The sequence below is a fragment of the Centropristis striata genome, chromosome 18, assembly GCF_030273125.1.
Source record: "Centropristis striata isolate RG_2023a ecotype Rhode Island chromosome 18, C.striata_1.0, whole genome shotgun sequence".
NCBI classification, from domain to species: Eukaryota; Metazoa; Chordata; class Actinopteri; order Perciformes; family Serranidae; genus Centropristis; species Centropristis striata.
Window position 1 is genome coordinate 31,354,257 of NC_081534.1, and position 14,665 is coordinate 31,368,921.

General features: G+C 36.8%; 1 protein-coding gene across 1 annotated transcript in view; it reads right to left on the minus strand.

The window, feature by feature from the left end:
- myt1la (myelin transcription factor 1-like, a) overlaps positions 1–14,665 on the minus strand; it is a 119,774-nt gene that overhangs the window by 9,312 nt on the left and 95,797 nt on the right. The window contains exons 16-23 of the mRNA XM_059355761.1: positions 8,845–8,996; positions 7,673–7,741; positions 6,427–6,489; positions 6,258–6,341; positions 2,257–2,478; positions 1,968–2,059; positions 1,298–1,401; positions 497–640 (exon numbers count right to left, since the gene is read on the minus strand). Coding sequence (XP_059211744.1) covers positions 497–640; positions 1,298–1,401; positions 1,968–2,059; positions 2,257–2,478; positions 6,258–6,341; positions 6,427–6,489; positions 7,673–7,741; positions 8,845–8,996 — 930 coding nt within the window. The remainder of the gene's footprint in view (positions 1–496; positions 641–1,297; positions 1,402–1,967; positions 2,060–2,256; positions 2,479–6,257; positions 6,342–6,426; positions 6,490–7,672; positions 7,742–8,844; positions 8,997–14,665) is intronic.

The following is a 14,665-nucleotide window of genomic DNA, read 5'->3' on the forward strand; positions in this document are numbered from 1 at the left end:
AAAACAAATCTGACAATATTCTGTTATGTTCCAAGATATAACGATTCTTAATACAAAATTCCTTTTGTGTGGTCCAATCTTCAAAATATTTCTACCAAAATGGCAATTTTTAAAAATGTAACTGCACTTATTCTCAGCAAATCATGTAATTCAGGAACACTGTTGCGGTTAAAGGAAAACAATTCAACTTTCATTCAGACTTCCAGCTCTGACAAGAATAATGAATACGCTTTTATTGTGAAGGGAGGTTACTGACCATTTACCTACCAAAATAAAACTTGATTCTTTCGATGATTCTCACATTTAATTCCTTCATTTTGAGAGAATTAAGATAAAACCGATCAAGTTTCTTGGAAAAAGTCCATTTAACTAAGTGTGATGGTTGCAAATTTGAGACAATCTGACTGAAATGCATCTAAATACAATAAACTGTTCCTGGTAAATGTTTCTACTTGAATCCAAAGACTTTAACGTTAACAAACCGTTTGTTTCTTACCATGTGTGGAAGCTGGATGTTGGCTAAGCTGTTGATGAGCGACTGGCTGAGGTTGGCCAGCTCGTGCAGCAGCGAGTCGTTCTGCTGCTCGATCACCTTGTTCTCCTCCTCGATGGACTTCAGGTTGGTCTCCATAGTGGTGATCTGCCGCACAAGGGAACAGCCGCAGTGAGACATGTTTTATATCACGTGCAGTATATCAGTGTATCAGTGGAAATCAGGAATAAATGTCTGTCTGTAATAAATGAAATATAATAGTATGTCTATGCAGTTGAGGTTAAATAAAGGCCTCAATGGTGATTAAGAATGAAAGTTAGTTAGTTGTGTAATTTCGCAAAATCTTCCATGTAAAAGGCTGCATCGTCTGCAAAATGTTGTAACAGAGAAGCTCCAAGTCTCTCTAACTCGGCTGCAGTGAATTCATATGTTCTGCACATATGAGTTATATCAAACATAGAAAATAATTAATAAGTAGTGGGGATAATTACTCAGATAACAAACATGTTTGGTCTTTTACAGGATGCATCAGATTCTGGTTAATGTTTAATCAGAATCAGAATCAGATTCAGAATTACTTTAATAATCCCCACGAGAAAAATTGCTTTCGTTACAGAGACTCCAGTGTGAAAATATTAAGAGTTATGAGATACAATAAATAAAATAAGAATAAAGAATAATAATAATACATTTGATTTATATATCGCTTTTAAAAGGTACTCAAAGTCGCTCTAAATCTGTGTTCCATGCCAGCAATAATCTACTCATGTATTTAATGTATTTTAAACTCAGTAGTCGTCTTACTTGTGTCCTCAGTTTGATCATGTCGGACTCCACTTGATTGTTTGACTCGTTCAGATCTTTGATTTCTTCATCCAGCTGTTTGATTTCTTCATCGTTTTCGATGCCTGACACACAAAAAGAGCATTTAATTAATTTGGATACATTTTTTCCTTCTCTTTTTTTTGCGTATTAAAAGTTCTCACGATTCAAATTCAGTTCGCAAAATTTAAATTTTCTGCAAAGAACATCCGGGTACTTGAGGCAGAGCAATCGAGCGCAGATACACAGAGCGCCTCTTCGGCCAATCAGCACCTCCGTTTTTTTTTATAACATTTGTTGCCACCCGGTTGCCATAGCGCCTCTTCAGCCAATCAGCATATCCGTTTTCTGTGCTTCATTGCTCTGCCTCAACTACCCGGATGTTGAAATTGAATTTTCCGAACTGAATTTGAATTGTGAGAACTGAATGTTCAGTTCCAAACTACTAAATTAAATTTCAAATTACAACTCAAATTCAGTTTTTCAATGCAATGATTCAAATTGAACAATTCAAATTCAAATTATGTGATTCAAATTCAGGTTTTTAATGCAAATATTCAAGTTGAGCCATTCAAATTCAAATATAAACAATTAAAATTCAGTTTCTGGTGGTTTCACATTTTTCAGCCCATAGTCAGGGTTCTGCGCTTACCTTTGCTCGCTCTTTGCTTGATTGTCAGCATCTCCACGCCGCTCATCCTGGCCTTCTTCATGGCCGAGGTGGCACGGGGACAACCGGACAGACTGGAATCAAACACACACACACACACACACACACACACATTGACGAAAGCTTGACTGCGATGGATTATCAATCTGCTGAAAGTTCAATTAATGTGTTTTATAATTTGCAAAATGGTCATCAGGACAAACACAACAGAGTTTTATCTTAAACCAATGCTAAGAACAGTTGAAACAGAATGACACAGAGCCACGCCCACCTCCGATGGGTCAGGAAGCTCCCGCTGACGTGTCCCGATCCGTCGCAGCCGGGGGTCGGGCAGCTCATCCCGTCCGTCTTGCCAGATTTCCAGACGAACTGCGAGCCGTTGACGTAGCTGTCCTTCTGCCGCTTCGCCGCCAGGGGGCAGCCTGACGCGCTGCGGTGGGACGCGTACTTCCCCGTCACATGACCCTGACCGTCACAGCCTGGCACCGGACACCTGGGGAGAGGACAAGAAAAGAGCCCATTTAGTTACATTTGTTTGGTTTTTATTGTTGTTGTGTTTTACGAGCATAGAAGGCTGTAAAAGAAAGTTTCCTGTATGGTGCATTCAAGGACAAGATTTATTACACTTTTTAATGTTTCATTGTGTTTTAACTGTGTTTTAATTGTCTTATGTACCCCTATCTTTCTTTTTATCTTCTGTAAAGCACTTTGTGATTTTATTTGTGGAAAGTGCTATATAAATAAACTTTACTTACATATTTTTTTTACAGGATTATTCAATTACTTAATGGTCTTGAAGGTTAAATTACAGTCAATTTTATGTAAATAAATAAAAATACAAATTAAATTGCTGAAAGTAAAATTCAGCCAACTTTCTGATTTTCAACTGTCAAAAAAAACCCCTTTAAATTTAACGCAAAAAAAGAAGGAAAAATTGTAATAAATAAATCAATGAATCAATAAATAAAGTTAAAAGTCTGGCAAAAAAGTTGCCAAAAACTTTCTGTCATATTAAAGTTAAAAAAAAAAAAGTTAATTATAAAGATCAATATTTTTAAATATAGATATTTACTGTACATTATCCATATTTCTGTAAAATAACTTCAAGTTGTTTACTGTTACTTTAAGGTCAGTTTTGCTGCCAGACTTTTTATCTGTCTTTACATTTTTTTTTATTACAGAGTAGAGGAATGATCCAAGTATTAAATTATGTTCAGAATAAAAAAAAAAAAACAATGATCCAAGTAGTTGAGAAGTGGAATAAAGTTGGAATGAGTTGATCAGAAATAAAACTGGGGAGAAAGTTATGCAGAGCTCAAAATGTAATCAACAGGATTATGTAGTTTATTCTGAACTCAACAGAAAGCCGATGTGCAGACACAAGAACAGAGGTAATGTGTGACAGACGGATGTTCTCGTTTAAAGCCTGGCAGCTGCATTTTACACCAACTGTAAACAATTTAAAGCAGCTTGTGTGAGGATGGTAGAGGACCCTACAGATGACTTTATCATGTTCTCTCTGCTGGAAACGTGTTTTATCCACCACCAGGGCATCCAGGAGGGCCCTTATGCTGCGTTCAGGCGCAGTTACTGAGGGAAAACGTGACTAAAAGTATCTGTTCAGAAGTCATTTGATGGTGGAAGGACTCAGGCCCCGTTCACACGAAGGGAAAACGCAGATATTTTCATGCGGTTTGGCCTCTCATTTACACGAAAACACCGTTTTTTATCACAGAAAAACGATTATTTCTAAAAAAAAAAAAAAAACAAAGTGGAGAATTTGGAAAACTCTGGTTATGTGTTGTTGTGTCAACCAAGGTTATAATAGTTTTGGATTTTCCGTTTGCTAGTTTTATTTAGTTTTAATTTTTTTGGAAAATGCTTAGTTTTAGTTTAGCTTTTATTAGTTTTAGTTTTTTGTAATGGGGTATTTGTTGGGTGCCAGACTCAATAAGGTCACAATAAATGTTTCCTTTATTTCCTTTGCCTGATCCATAATTATTAAGTCATAAAACCAGATAGATGAAATAGATTTCATATCAACCAAAAAGGTTTATGTATGAAAAAAGTAGACAAAAACGAAAACGAAGGACATTTTCACCATAATTTTAGTTAGTTTTAGTTAGTTTTGTAACCACAAAATACAGTTTCAGTTAGTTATCGTTTTTTTAAAAACTCCAGTTTTTATTTCTATTTCAGTTAACAAAAATGTTTTTTCAATTCTAGTTTTCGTTAGTGTTCGTTAACTATAATAACCTTGAGCAGGACAAACCCTCCTCAGCTTCCAGACCCTGTGCTCTGCCTCCTGCATCTCTAAACTCTCCTCTCTGTGACTTTCTCCTGATTAGAATGAGGCGAGCGTGGCGGCTGCTCCCCAGCCGAGCTCAGGTTAACCTTCATTATGACTCCACTGTTAACGATGATGGCGGGCGGAGCAGAGGAGGCACCAACAGCTGGCTGCAGACTGAACTTATTATTCACAAGGTGCTACTGGATTAACATTAGGGCTCTGCTGCTTTAAGGGAAATGTCACCAGAGCTAACCTTTAGTGGACCGGCCTGCTGGGAGCACCAGGAGGAGAGGAGGACTGACCACGACTCAACTCTAAATATCTTTTACTAAAGTTAGAAAGGTCAGCACACAGGCAGCATGTTAACAGAGACAGACAGACAGACAGACAGACAGACAGACAGACAGACAGACAGACAGGCAGACAGACAGACAGACAGACAGACAGACAGACAGACAGACAGACAGACAGACACTGGACCAAACTGAACCAATAAACAAAGATCAGTGGATTTCTCTTATAAATTTCATTTTTCTGGACCCCAACAAGACGTTTCAGGGTGTTTTTTGCTATGTTTTTACATTTTATTCTCTGTGTCCTTGTATTTTACTGCGATATATAAAATCTATATGAATCTATAAATCCTGCAGCTCTATGGAATCAGCACAATCATGGCTAGAAGTGGGAACAACTCAAACATGACTTTGTGCAGAATAACACAGTTAGAATGACAGAAATTATATTAAAAAATAAAAAATAAATGCAAGTTTCTCTGATAAATTATTATTATTATTATTATTATTATAAAATTATTGTTTAAAAATGGAATTGCAGTAAAATGGAATTGATCTATAAACCTTTTTCAAGGTGCCCACAAGTGTCAAGACTATTGGGGGGAAAAACAACTCACAACAAGGTCTTTGTGCAGAATAACACAAAATAAAATACAAAATGACATAAAATCATAACAAAATTACACAAAATTACCAAAAATGACACAAAAATACGACACAAAAAGTTTTCTTAACATATTTTACATATTTTAAATATTGTCATGTTTCCAGCCTCTCCTGTCCTCTCCTCTCTGCTCTGTGTAAACAGATTTTATATCAATATTAAGCTTTGTTTTGGTCACTTTTTCCAATGGAAACATTTTTCAGAAAGTTATAATTCAGACACTAATGCCTGTTTTTACCGTTTCTTTCTATATAAACTCTGTATTTTTGGCGATCTTTCAACAGAAAACAAACTTTTCAGACCCGCTGGCAGTTTGTTGGGGTTCAAATGAGTTCTTCAAGCTAGAGCTGGAACATTCTGTTGACTAATTGGATCAATTAACAAACAGATTGTTTTTTCTAACGATCAGTTAATTGTTTAAGAAAAGTTTCTCATCAAGCAGAAGTTCTAAACTTTGGAGTTGTTGAAGTTGCTTTTCTCTGTTTTATGTCCTTGTAAAGTGAATAACTTTATATTTTAGACTGTTGGTTGTGGTGGTTTTTTCAGCAGCAGAAACTGAGGGACTGGTTAAAGAAAAGTACAGAGAAATCTTTAATGGAAACCTGGTCCAGACTACTCAGGAGCTCAGACTGGGCTGGAGGTGAGGACTGGAATTCATAATTTTTATTGATTAAATTCTAGTCTGAACACCTGAAATGAGAGAATATTTCTACAGCATTCGTTCTCATTCAGACTTTCTTAGAATCTGCTGAGCCTGTGTGCTGCTATTTGTATTATAACATAGAATATTTACCGTTCTATATATCTATATTTCTATATAAATAAGTTTTATTCTGGTCTGGACTGAGACAGTGGGTGAGATGAATCTATATGTCTGTCCACCAGAGAGGTGAGGAGGTGATTTGAGGGTGTAATTAAGTAAATTGAGGGAATGAAATGAGAGCATTAAATGTCTAATTCCAGTGTAGGATTCCTCATAATTCCCCTCCTGAAACTTTTAATATGGAGCTATAAAGGAGCGTTACTTGATTGGCTCCTGGTCGTCCTTGTCCTCTTTGCTGTGGAGGATCTTGATGCCGCTCTTCTTGGCTCGGGGACAGCCGGACAGACTGCAGGACAGAGGACAGAGACGTGAAGAAGTGTTTGTGTTTGTTTGTTTGGCTGCAGGAGGTGGTAGTGTGGTGTTTACTGTACCTCCTGTGGGAGGCGTAGTTTCCAGTGATGTGTCCAGATCCGTCACAGCCGGGGGTTGGACACCTGGGGGACAAACACACCAGGGTTTTTTGACCAAACAACAGACATTTGGACACTTCTGAAGCACTAAAGTGCTCGGTCCTGGGCTGCAATCAAAATGTCAGGAAAAAAAAGAAATAGGGAGGTATTTGTGATGTTTTCTAACCACTTGTACTTGACCCTGATGGTCTTGATGGTAAAATGCCTGGCAGCAAAAGTTGGCGTCACACTTATAATCAAATAACTAGTAATTATAATAAATACATTTTATGTTGGAATAAGGGAAAAAAAGACACAAAATGCCCAAAAAGACACAAAATGACTAAAAAAAGACACAAAATGACACAAAAAAAGACACAAAATGACCAAAAAAGACACAAAATGACTAAAACAAGACACAAAATGACTAAAAAAAGGCACAAAATGACCAAAAAAGATGCACAATGAGAAGACAGAAGGACCAAAAAAACACAGAAGACACAAAATGACAAAAAAAGACACAAAATGACTAAAAAAAGATACAAAATGACAAAAAAAGACACACAATGAGAAGACAGAATGACCAAAAAAACACAGAAGACTCAAAATGACAAAAAAAAGACACAACAACAGACACAAAATTACCAAAAAAGATATTTGGATTCAAAATGCTTCACTTCCACTGACAGAAATCATGTGACAACAGACGTTATTGACGTTGTTGGTCTGCTTAGCTAAAACCACAATATCCTAATGATTGACTATAAAAAGCACATCTTGGATATTTATTCGCCCCTCACTCTCTCACCCTGTTGTTTCATGCAGGATATATAAACACAGACTTTATTATTATGGTTGGAATATAAATAAAAACCATAATGTCGGCTATTAATAACAGTTACCACAGTGAGAGAGGCTGTTCTTCTGTCTACTGTATTCCCATGAATCCCAATTAAGATGATTTTGTGAAAATAATAGTTAAAATTCTGCAAGATAGGCATAAAGTGTTGATCATTTGTTGTTTTAATGGTGCGTTGCTGCTGCAGGGAGCTGTGGGACTTTCTGATCATGCAGGAGGATCCAGAGCATCCTGAGAGAGGAGGAACTGGAGCACCTTTCCTTATCAGAGCTGGTCAGATTCTCTCAATGCTGTCACTTAGGAGGGTTCTCATTGAGTGAAATGACCCCAGAGAAGTTGTTCAGAAGTCTGGTGACTTTGCAGACTCACCTGAGTTCTTGTGAGTTGGTCGTCATCATCCCGCGGATGTTCTTGTCGGCCAGCTGGCAGCTTGACAACCTGCAGGAGGGAGAGAGTCAAACTGAGCAACACAAAGGCTGAATCCTGCATTCACAACATTCACAACACGGTCTGGAGAAAAGAAGGGGAAACAGCCGACGTGACATCATCCTGTTTAAAGGCTTGACTTTGGCATTTTGGCCGTCGTCATCTTGGTTTATTTTGGAGCCAGAAGTGGCTTTGACTAGCTAGCCTTGTTAGCAAGGTGCAAAACTGAATAGCCAGCTGACTCCTTAGAGCAGGGGTCTCAAACTCAAATTACCTAGGTGCTGCTGGAGGCAGTGTCAAAATGACCAAAAAAAGACATAAAATGACAGAAAAAAACTAAATTACTTAAAAAAGACACAAAATGACAAAAAAAAAAGACACAAAATGACTGAAAAAACCCTAAAATACTTTAAAAAGGCACAAAATTATTAGAAAACGACACAAAATTACCAAAAAAAGACACAAAATTACAAAAAAAGAATGATATTTTAAGTATTCTTTAAATATCTTGTTTTTGATAAAAACAGATCATTATATCCATTTTGCCTCTCATACTTTATGAAAAAAAAAAGGTTTTGTGTTGTTACATAGCTAACTACTTGGCTAAGTATTTAGCTAAGCAGCTTGCTAAGCTAAATACTTAGCCAAGAAGTTAGCTAAGTAGTTAGCTTAGCAAAGTACTTAGCTAAAAAAATGGATATAGGTCAATTTTCACCCATGTTGTGTATTAGAAGGGAAGTGACACAAAAAGGGGATTTTAATTAAAAATGAATAAAGGAAAACATAAAATTAGGATGTATGATGATCAAAAACAAACTAATTGAGGAAAACCTGGAATACTAAATGACAAAAATAATTCATGCAAAGATATAGAACATAAAAACTCATACATATCGGGTCACTTTAGACCCATGTTGTGCATCAAAGGGTTAAACATGTATGTATCCGATAAGCCAAGTAGTCAGAAAGCAAAAGACCTTAACTTCTAGAACTCTCTCCATGCATGTAGTATATTTCTAAACGTTCTGCATGTATTAAGGCCAGTTTTCTTCCATGCAGGAGAACAAAGTGAAGTGTTTGTGTGCTAATGAGGCCAGAGGGAGAGAGGTTCTTACGTGATGAGCTCCTTCTTGCTCTCCTTGCAGGGCGGGTACTTGTGGTGTTTGGGGCTGGGCATGGTGACCTCGGCCGGGTAGCGCTGCTCGTCCAGCAGCTCCTGGAACGGGTCCAGCTCGTCGCTCTGGTGCAGGGACGAGAAATAAGCAGACTACGAAGAGTCACTACAGGCTCAGAGTCAACAAACAACTAACATGCTGCAACATCATGTTCATCACAGATCAACACTCTGACAGAGAATATTCATCTTTCAGCCTGTCAACCCTTTGTCGTATTGGATGTATGTTATGTATATGTTTGGACGGGTTGTTGTCCCAGTACTTGTTACTCTGTTAACCCTCTGAAGTCTCCAAAAGCTCCAAATAATCCAGACTTGTTGACTCCATCCAGACTAGAAAACAAAGCAGCGTGGAGCCCTACTGTAAATTTACCTCTAAAGTTCTGGCTGTAAACTCCATGAGGCCAGTTTCAGTTTGATGATGATATACCAAGTAAAACTGGAGACAAGCTCAAATATATTTAGTATAAAATGATAGAACTGGATGGAACCCTCTTATATGTTAGATTTGACACCTTTGTTCACATTTGCAACATTTAAAATTCTTTATTGAGCATGATGGTGTTTGAAAGTAAAAAAAGACTCAAAATCACATTTTATGTTGGACTAAAGGACTAAAAAAGACACAAAATGACCAAAAAAGACACAAAATGACTAAAAAAAAGACACAAAATGAGAAGACAGAATGACCAAAAAAACACAGAAGACACAAACTGACAAAAAAGACACAAAATGACAAAAAAAAGACACAAAATGAGAAGACAGAATGACCAAAAAAATCACAGAAGACACAAAATGACAAAAAAAGACACAAAATGACCAAAAAACGACACATGAAAGACATTTTGGATTCAAAAATGGACAAAATAGCCAATAATGACAATAAAGGTGATTCTGATTCTGATCTTATAAAGTTATTTAATGTGTGTTTCTAATCTAATCTCACTTTGTTGAACAGTTATTTTGCAAAGAAGCAAAACTCATTTGCAAAGCTTAATGACATTTTATTGCAAGACGGATATTTCTCACAGGTTTTTTTTTTTAAAAGTAGTGTGTAATTTTATCCTCTGTGGGACAGCTTATAATTAATTTTCCCTTAACCCCTAATGGGACATGTGAGCGATCACACCAGCTCTGTGCATGGCTGAACCAGCAGTTTTCTGATAATTTAAGCCTTTTTTATAAGCCACTTAAAACTTCTAAAAGTCACTCAAACGCAAGAAACTTCCTTCTGTTCACTGCAAAACTTCAGCAGAGTGACCAACAGTGTTTTGGTGTTTGTTCACTGTGTGTTTTAGCAGCTTTTTCCACTGGTCAGCATGATTAAAATGCACCACCACCATTTATTTAGGGTCCACAGTTCCTTTTGATGATGAAACTTGTGTGTTTTTGCAGCTTGTATTTACTGCAAAAATTGCGCTGGGGCGTATTAACAACAATGTCAGCATAATGTCAGGCTTTATCTTTGTTTACTGTCAGGGGATGTGTTTGTTTTTGATAACAAATTAATTAAGTCATGATCTCAATTAGCACTGAAACAATTAGTAGATTGCCTGAAAAATCAATTAACGGTCATTTTTCAAGCAAATATTGTGAAGTATTTCCAGTTTCTTTGAGGATTTGCTGCTTTTTTTATTTTATATGATAATAAACTGAACATAGTTAGCTTTTTGATGATTGTTTAGAGGTGTTTGGGCCTCAGGGGAGAGATTTTATTATACATACTTTTTACTCTTTTATTTCCTTTTTAACTCCAACTCTGTTTTTAAATTGAGTTTTTATTACTATTTTATTGTTTTTTTATTCATTAGGGCCACGGGGCAATCGCATCGAGCATTATTGTTATACTGTGGATTTCTTCTTCTTCCTCTTCCGGACGCAATTTCATCCCGCTACTAGTCCTACAACTTGAAGAGTTGCAGGACAAATTATATATCAAAACATGCGGTTTGATCGGGATCGGTGTGCTATTACTTTTCTTGACAGAATACGAATTTTGCATTGAAGTGAATGGGACAGCCGGAAAAAAATGAGCGAAAAAGAACAATAATTGGAGATTTTTAAACGTCTACTTCTACATAATTTCACCTAGAGACTCCATTTAAACTTTAAACAGTAGACACAAGTCTTGTGTGTCGATGTATTAATCCACGTTTCGATAGGTCATATAGTTTTTTATCAATCCCTGATCAATGACCATGATCATTTTTGGAGAAATTCTGAGATTATAATGGGTGTGTATTGCACGGAATGTTCATGCCACAGTGTGTGACATCATCACCAGAGTGTAGAGGGAGAGAATAAATTGTCAAAAAATAAATTTGAAAACTGCGCTCCAGGCCGCAAATTCCACTCTACAGAAATAATTTACACATAGAAACGTAGGAAATTTTCTCTTCTCCCTCACAATCCTCTGGTAAAGCTGTCAGAGTTATAGTTTGGGCGTAGGACGCACAGATGCACGACCAACACGCACCAACAGCCTCATTGGCTCCCACATTAAAAACGCAGGAAGATTTTGAGAAAAAGCGAGATGTAACAGTTTTTTTAGATTGCTCTAACAAAGCTATTTTTTCATTTTTCTTAAAAAAAAACATATGTAGACATTCAGGAAGAACTCAGGACGCTCAAAGTGAAGTCGGATCAATGATAGGTATTATGGTTTTGCCAAAAATGCTTTCTGTTCGAGGCCAGAAATTCGAGTCTGTCCACCTCTGGCTGCTGTCACTGTTACGGAACATTCTACAGCTGCAGTTAATTCTGTTGATTGACTTGTAATCAACGATTAAGACCTTACATTGTTATAAGAATGTTTTCTGAGGTCATAAATCAAGTGGGAAGTTGAGTCATTTTCCTGTTGACTTGCATACAAACTGGCTTTTTTTTGCAGCCAGTAGAGTCGCCCCCTGCTGGCCGTTAGAAAGAATGCAGACACTTCCACACTGCTTCACTTTTCATAACTTTGATTCACAATAATGTACTGTATTGACCTGACTTGTGCAACAAGAAAAGTCTTTGAAAAAAGATGCTTTGCAGAAAAAAATAGGTAAATAAAAATTTAATTTGATGCACGGAATTTATTTGATCATGTTTATTTGATGATGCTCCAGTGGAACATCATCAGGTCTCCTGCACCACTCGGCCTGAGAACGCTGCAGTCTGCTCTGCAGTCCTCACATCACATCACACCTCCTCAGTCGGGAGCAGAAATCGTTCAGGACTGTCTGGAGAGAATCCCATCAGCCGGCGAGCTCGGGGCTGCAGCCTCCTCTGCAATGTCGTGCTTCATTAACAAACGCAATTACTCTCCTGATTAAAACCTTTCACTTCGGCGCTCTAAATCCAACGAGGCAAATGTAGCAATTTGCTGCATGGATTGCTCTGTGTGATATCAGATCTGCGAGGATTTAAAGCGTGCAGATGATCTATCGTGTTTTACTTATGTATTAGTGGTGTAATTCAGCATTTTAATGCAGCGTGCTCCGGCTCCTCAAGCGTTCATTCACACAGACTCAGTCAGAGCTGCTGCAGGGCTGCTGCTGGCCACAGGGGGGCGCTCTGAGCACACACACACACAGGTTATCTAACTGATAAAAGAAAAAGTTTCAACTTCAGTGAAAGAAAAGTAGATGGCGGGAATGATGAGCTGAACTGAAGATTTATTTATCTTTTTATCTTGATGTGTGTGTGTGTGTGTGTGTGTGTGTGTTCTTGTACTTCCTGCATAGTGAGGACCGGAACACGTTTTTAACCAACATAGTGAGGACATTTTTGCAAAGTGAGGACATTTCGGCCGGTCCTCACTTCTTTAAAGGCTTTTTTGAGATTTCAGACTTTGTTTTAAGGGTTAAAGGTTAGAATTAGGTTCATGTTTTAAAAAAGATAATTAATTAACTAACTGAAACTGTATTGTGTGGTTACAAAACTAACTAAAACTAACTAAAATTATAGTGAAAATGTCCTTCGTTTTCGTCTTTGTCAAGTTTTTTCATACATAATGAAAATGGATCAGACAAAGGAAATAAAGGCAACATTTACTGTGACCTCTTTTAATCTCCCACCCAACAAATACCCCATTACAAAAAACTAAAACTAATAAAAACTAAAGAAAAATAAAAATAAAAAAATCTTTAATTTCGAGCACAGTCTGAGCGACACTGTCACTTAAAAGTTGCTCCTAAAGTTTCACACTTTGCTCTGAGAAAAAAGAAACTGAGTCCATGATTGAAGTCTTATTCTTCTCATCCAGCGAAGAACTTTTAGTTGTTTTTTTAAGAGCGTTCTGAAATATAATTCTGATGAAACGGGATCCTGATGTGATTAGGATTAGCTTCATGCTGCCTGATTGTCATTTTAAACTCCTTCTCTGCAGCAGCTACTTTCAAATCAAAGTTTTTAAAAAGAGAAAGCTCAATCACCATCTTCTCTTTCACACCACCTATCTTTTTATTATTTATTAACCCTCTGGTGTCTGATATACCACATAATATTAATTATACCTATGTTTGGTATTTGGTATTTTCTTAGTACAACTTCAGCATGATCTGACAATTATTTTTTTCACTTTAACCCACTTTTTTTTACCAATTGGAGTTTGGGGTTTTTTTGAAGAGTTTTGACTATTTTTCATTCTGCGTCTATAAATGACTTAAAAAATGTTGGTCTCTTTTTTTTCAACACAACCTCACCTGATTATTATTTTGTCATTTTGACTTACTGGATCAACATTTTGAACACACAAAAATATAAAAACCACACACAAAAAAAACTTAAAACACACAAAAAACATACATAAAAAACATATAAAAACACACAAAATCACACACACGAAAAAACATAAAACACAAAAAATACACAAAAAACATACATAAAAAACACAGAAAAATACAGAAAAAATCACAAAAAATACACAAAAACACACACAAAAAAATACAAAAACCACACACACAGAAAACATACTTAAAACACACATAAAAATACACAAAAATGACCAAAAAAAAAACCGAGAAAAACACAAAAAATACACTAAAACACAAAAAATGGCAAAAAACACACAAAAACACATAAAAACACAAAAAAATCACACAAAAAACATCAAGCACAAAAGATTGCATTGAAAATGCTGAATACACACCACAAAATTCAATAAAATATCTGCAAAAACTGGTGCACCTGTTACACTTGGTCGAGGTGGTTTTTACCTTTGATGAAAAAGAGTTGATGTGCTAAATTTGACATGGAAACTTTAGAGAAAAGCTGCCAGCAGGGCTCCATGCTGCTGAAGTTTTTACGTTGCAACGTAATGAGGTGTCATGCTCCGGCGCTTTCGTGGACTCCAGAGGGTTAAAATATTTGGCTGCCGAGTTGAACGATTTCTATTTAGTGTCTCCAAGGTGAAGTAGAACAACACAAACCAGCTCTGTGATGTACAACGTTGGCATGCTCTGTCATTTTTGTGCAGTTTTTTGCAGCCTTTAGTGAGTAAAGTTAAACATATACAAATACTGGACCTCTCCAAACTCACAAAATTCCCTCTTATGTATGTAAAGTGATGCAAAAATTATGCGTACTTGCAACCAGAAGTACGCCCTCGCACACACACGGAGAAAAAAAAAAGTCCACAACTTCTCCGTCGGTGCTTTTCTGCCATGCATCAGGGGACAAGCATCCCTTTTAAATAGCTTATAAAGCGTAATCATCTCTTAATCTATGCGTGCACCCTTTAATATAAACTCGGGGTAACTTAAATCTCTCAATTTCAT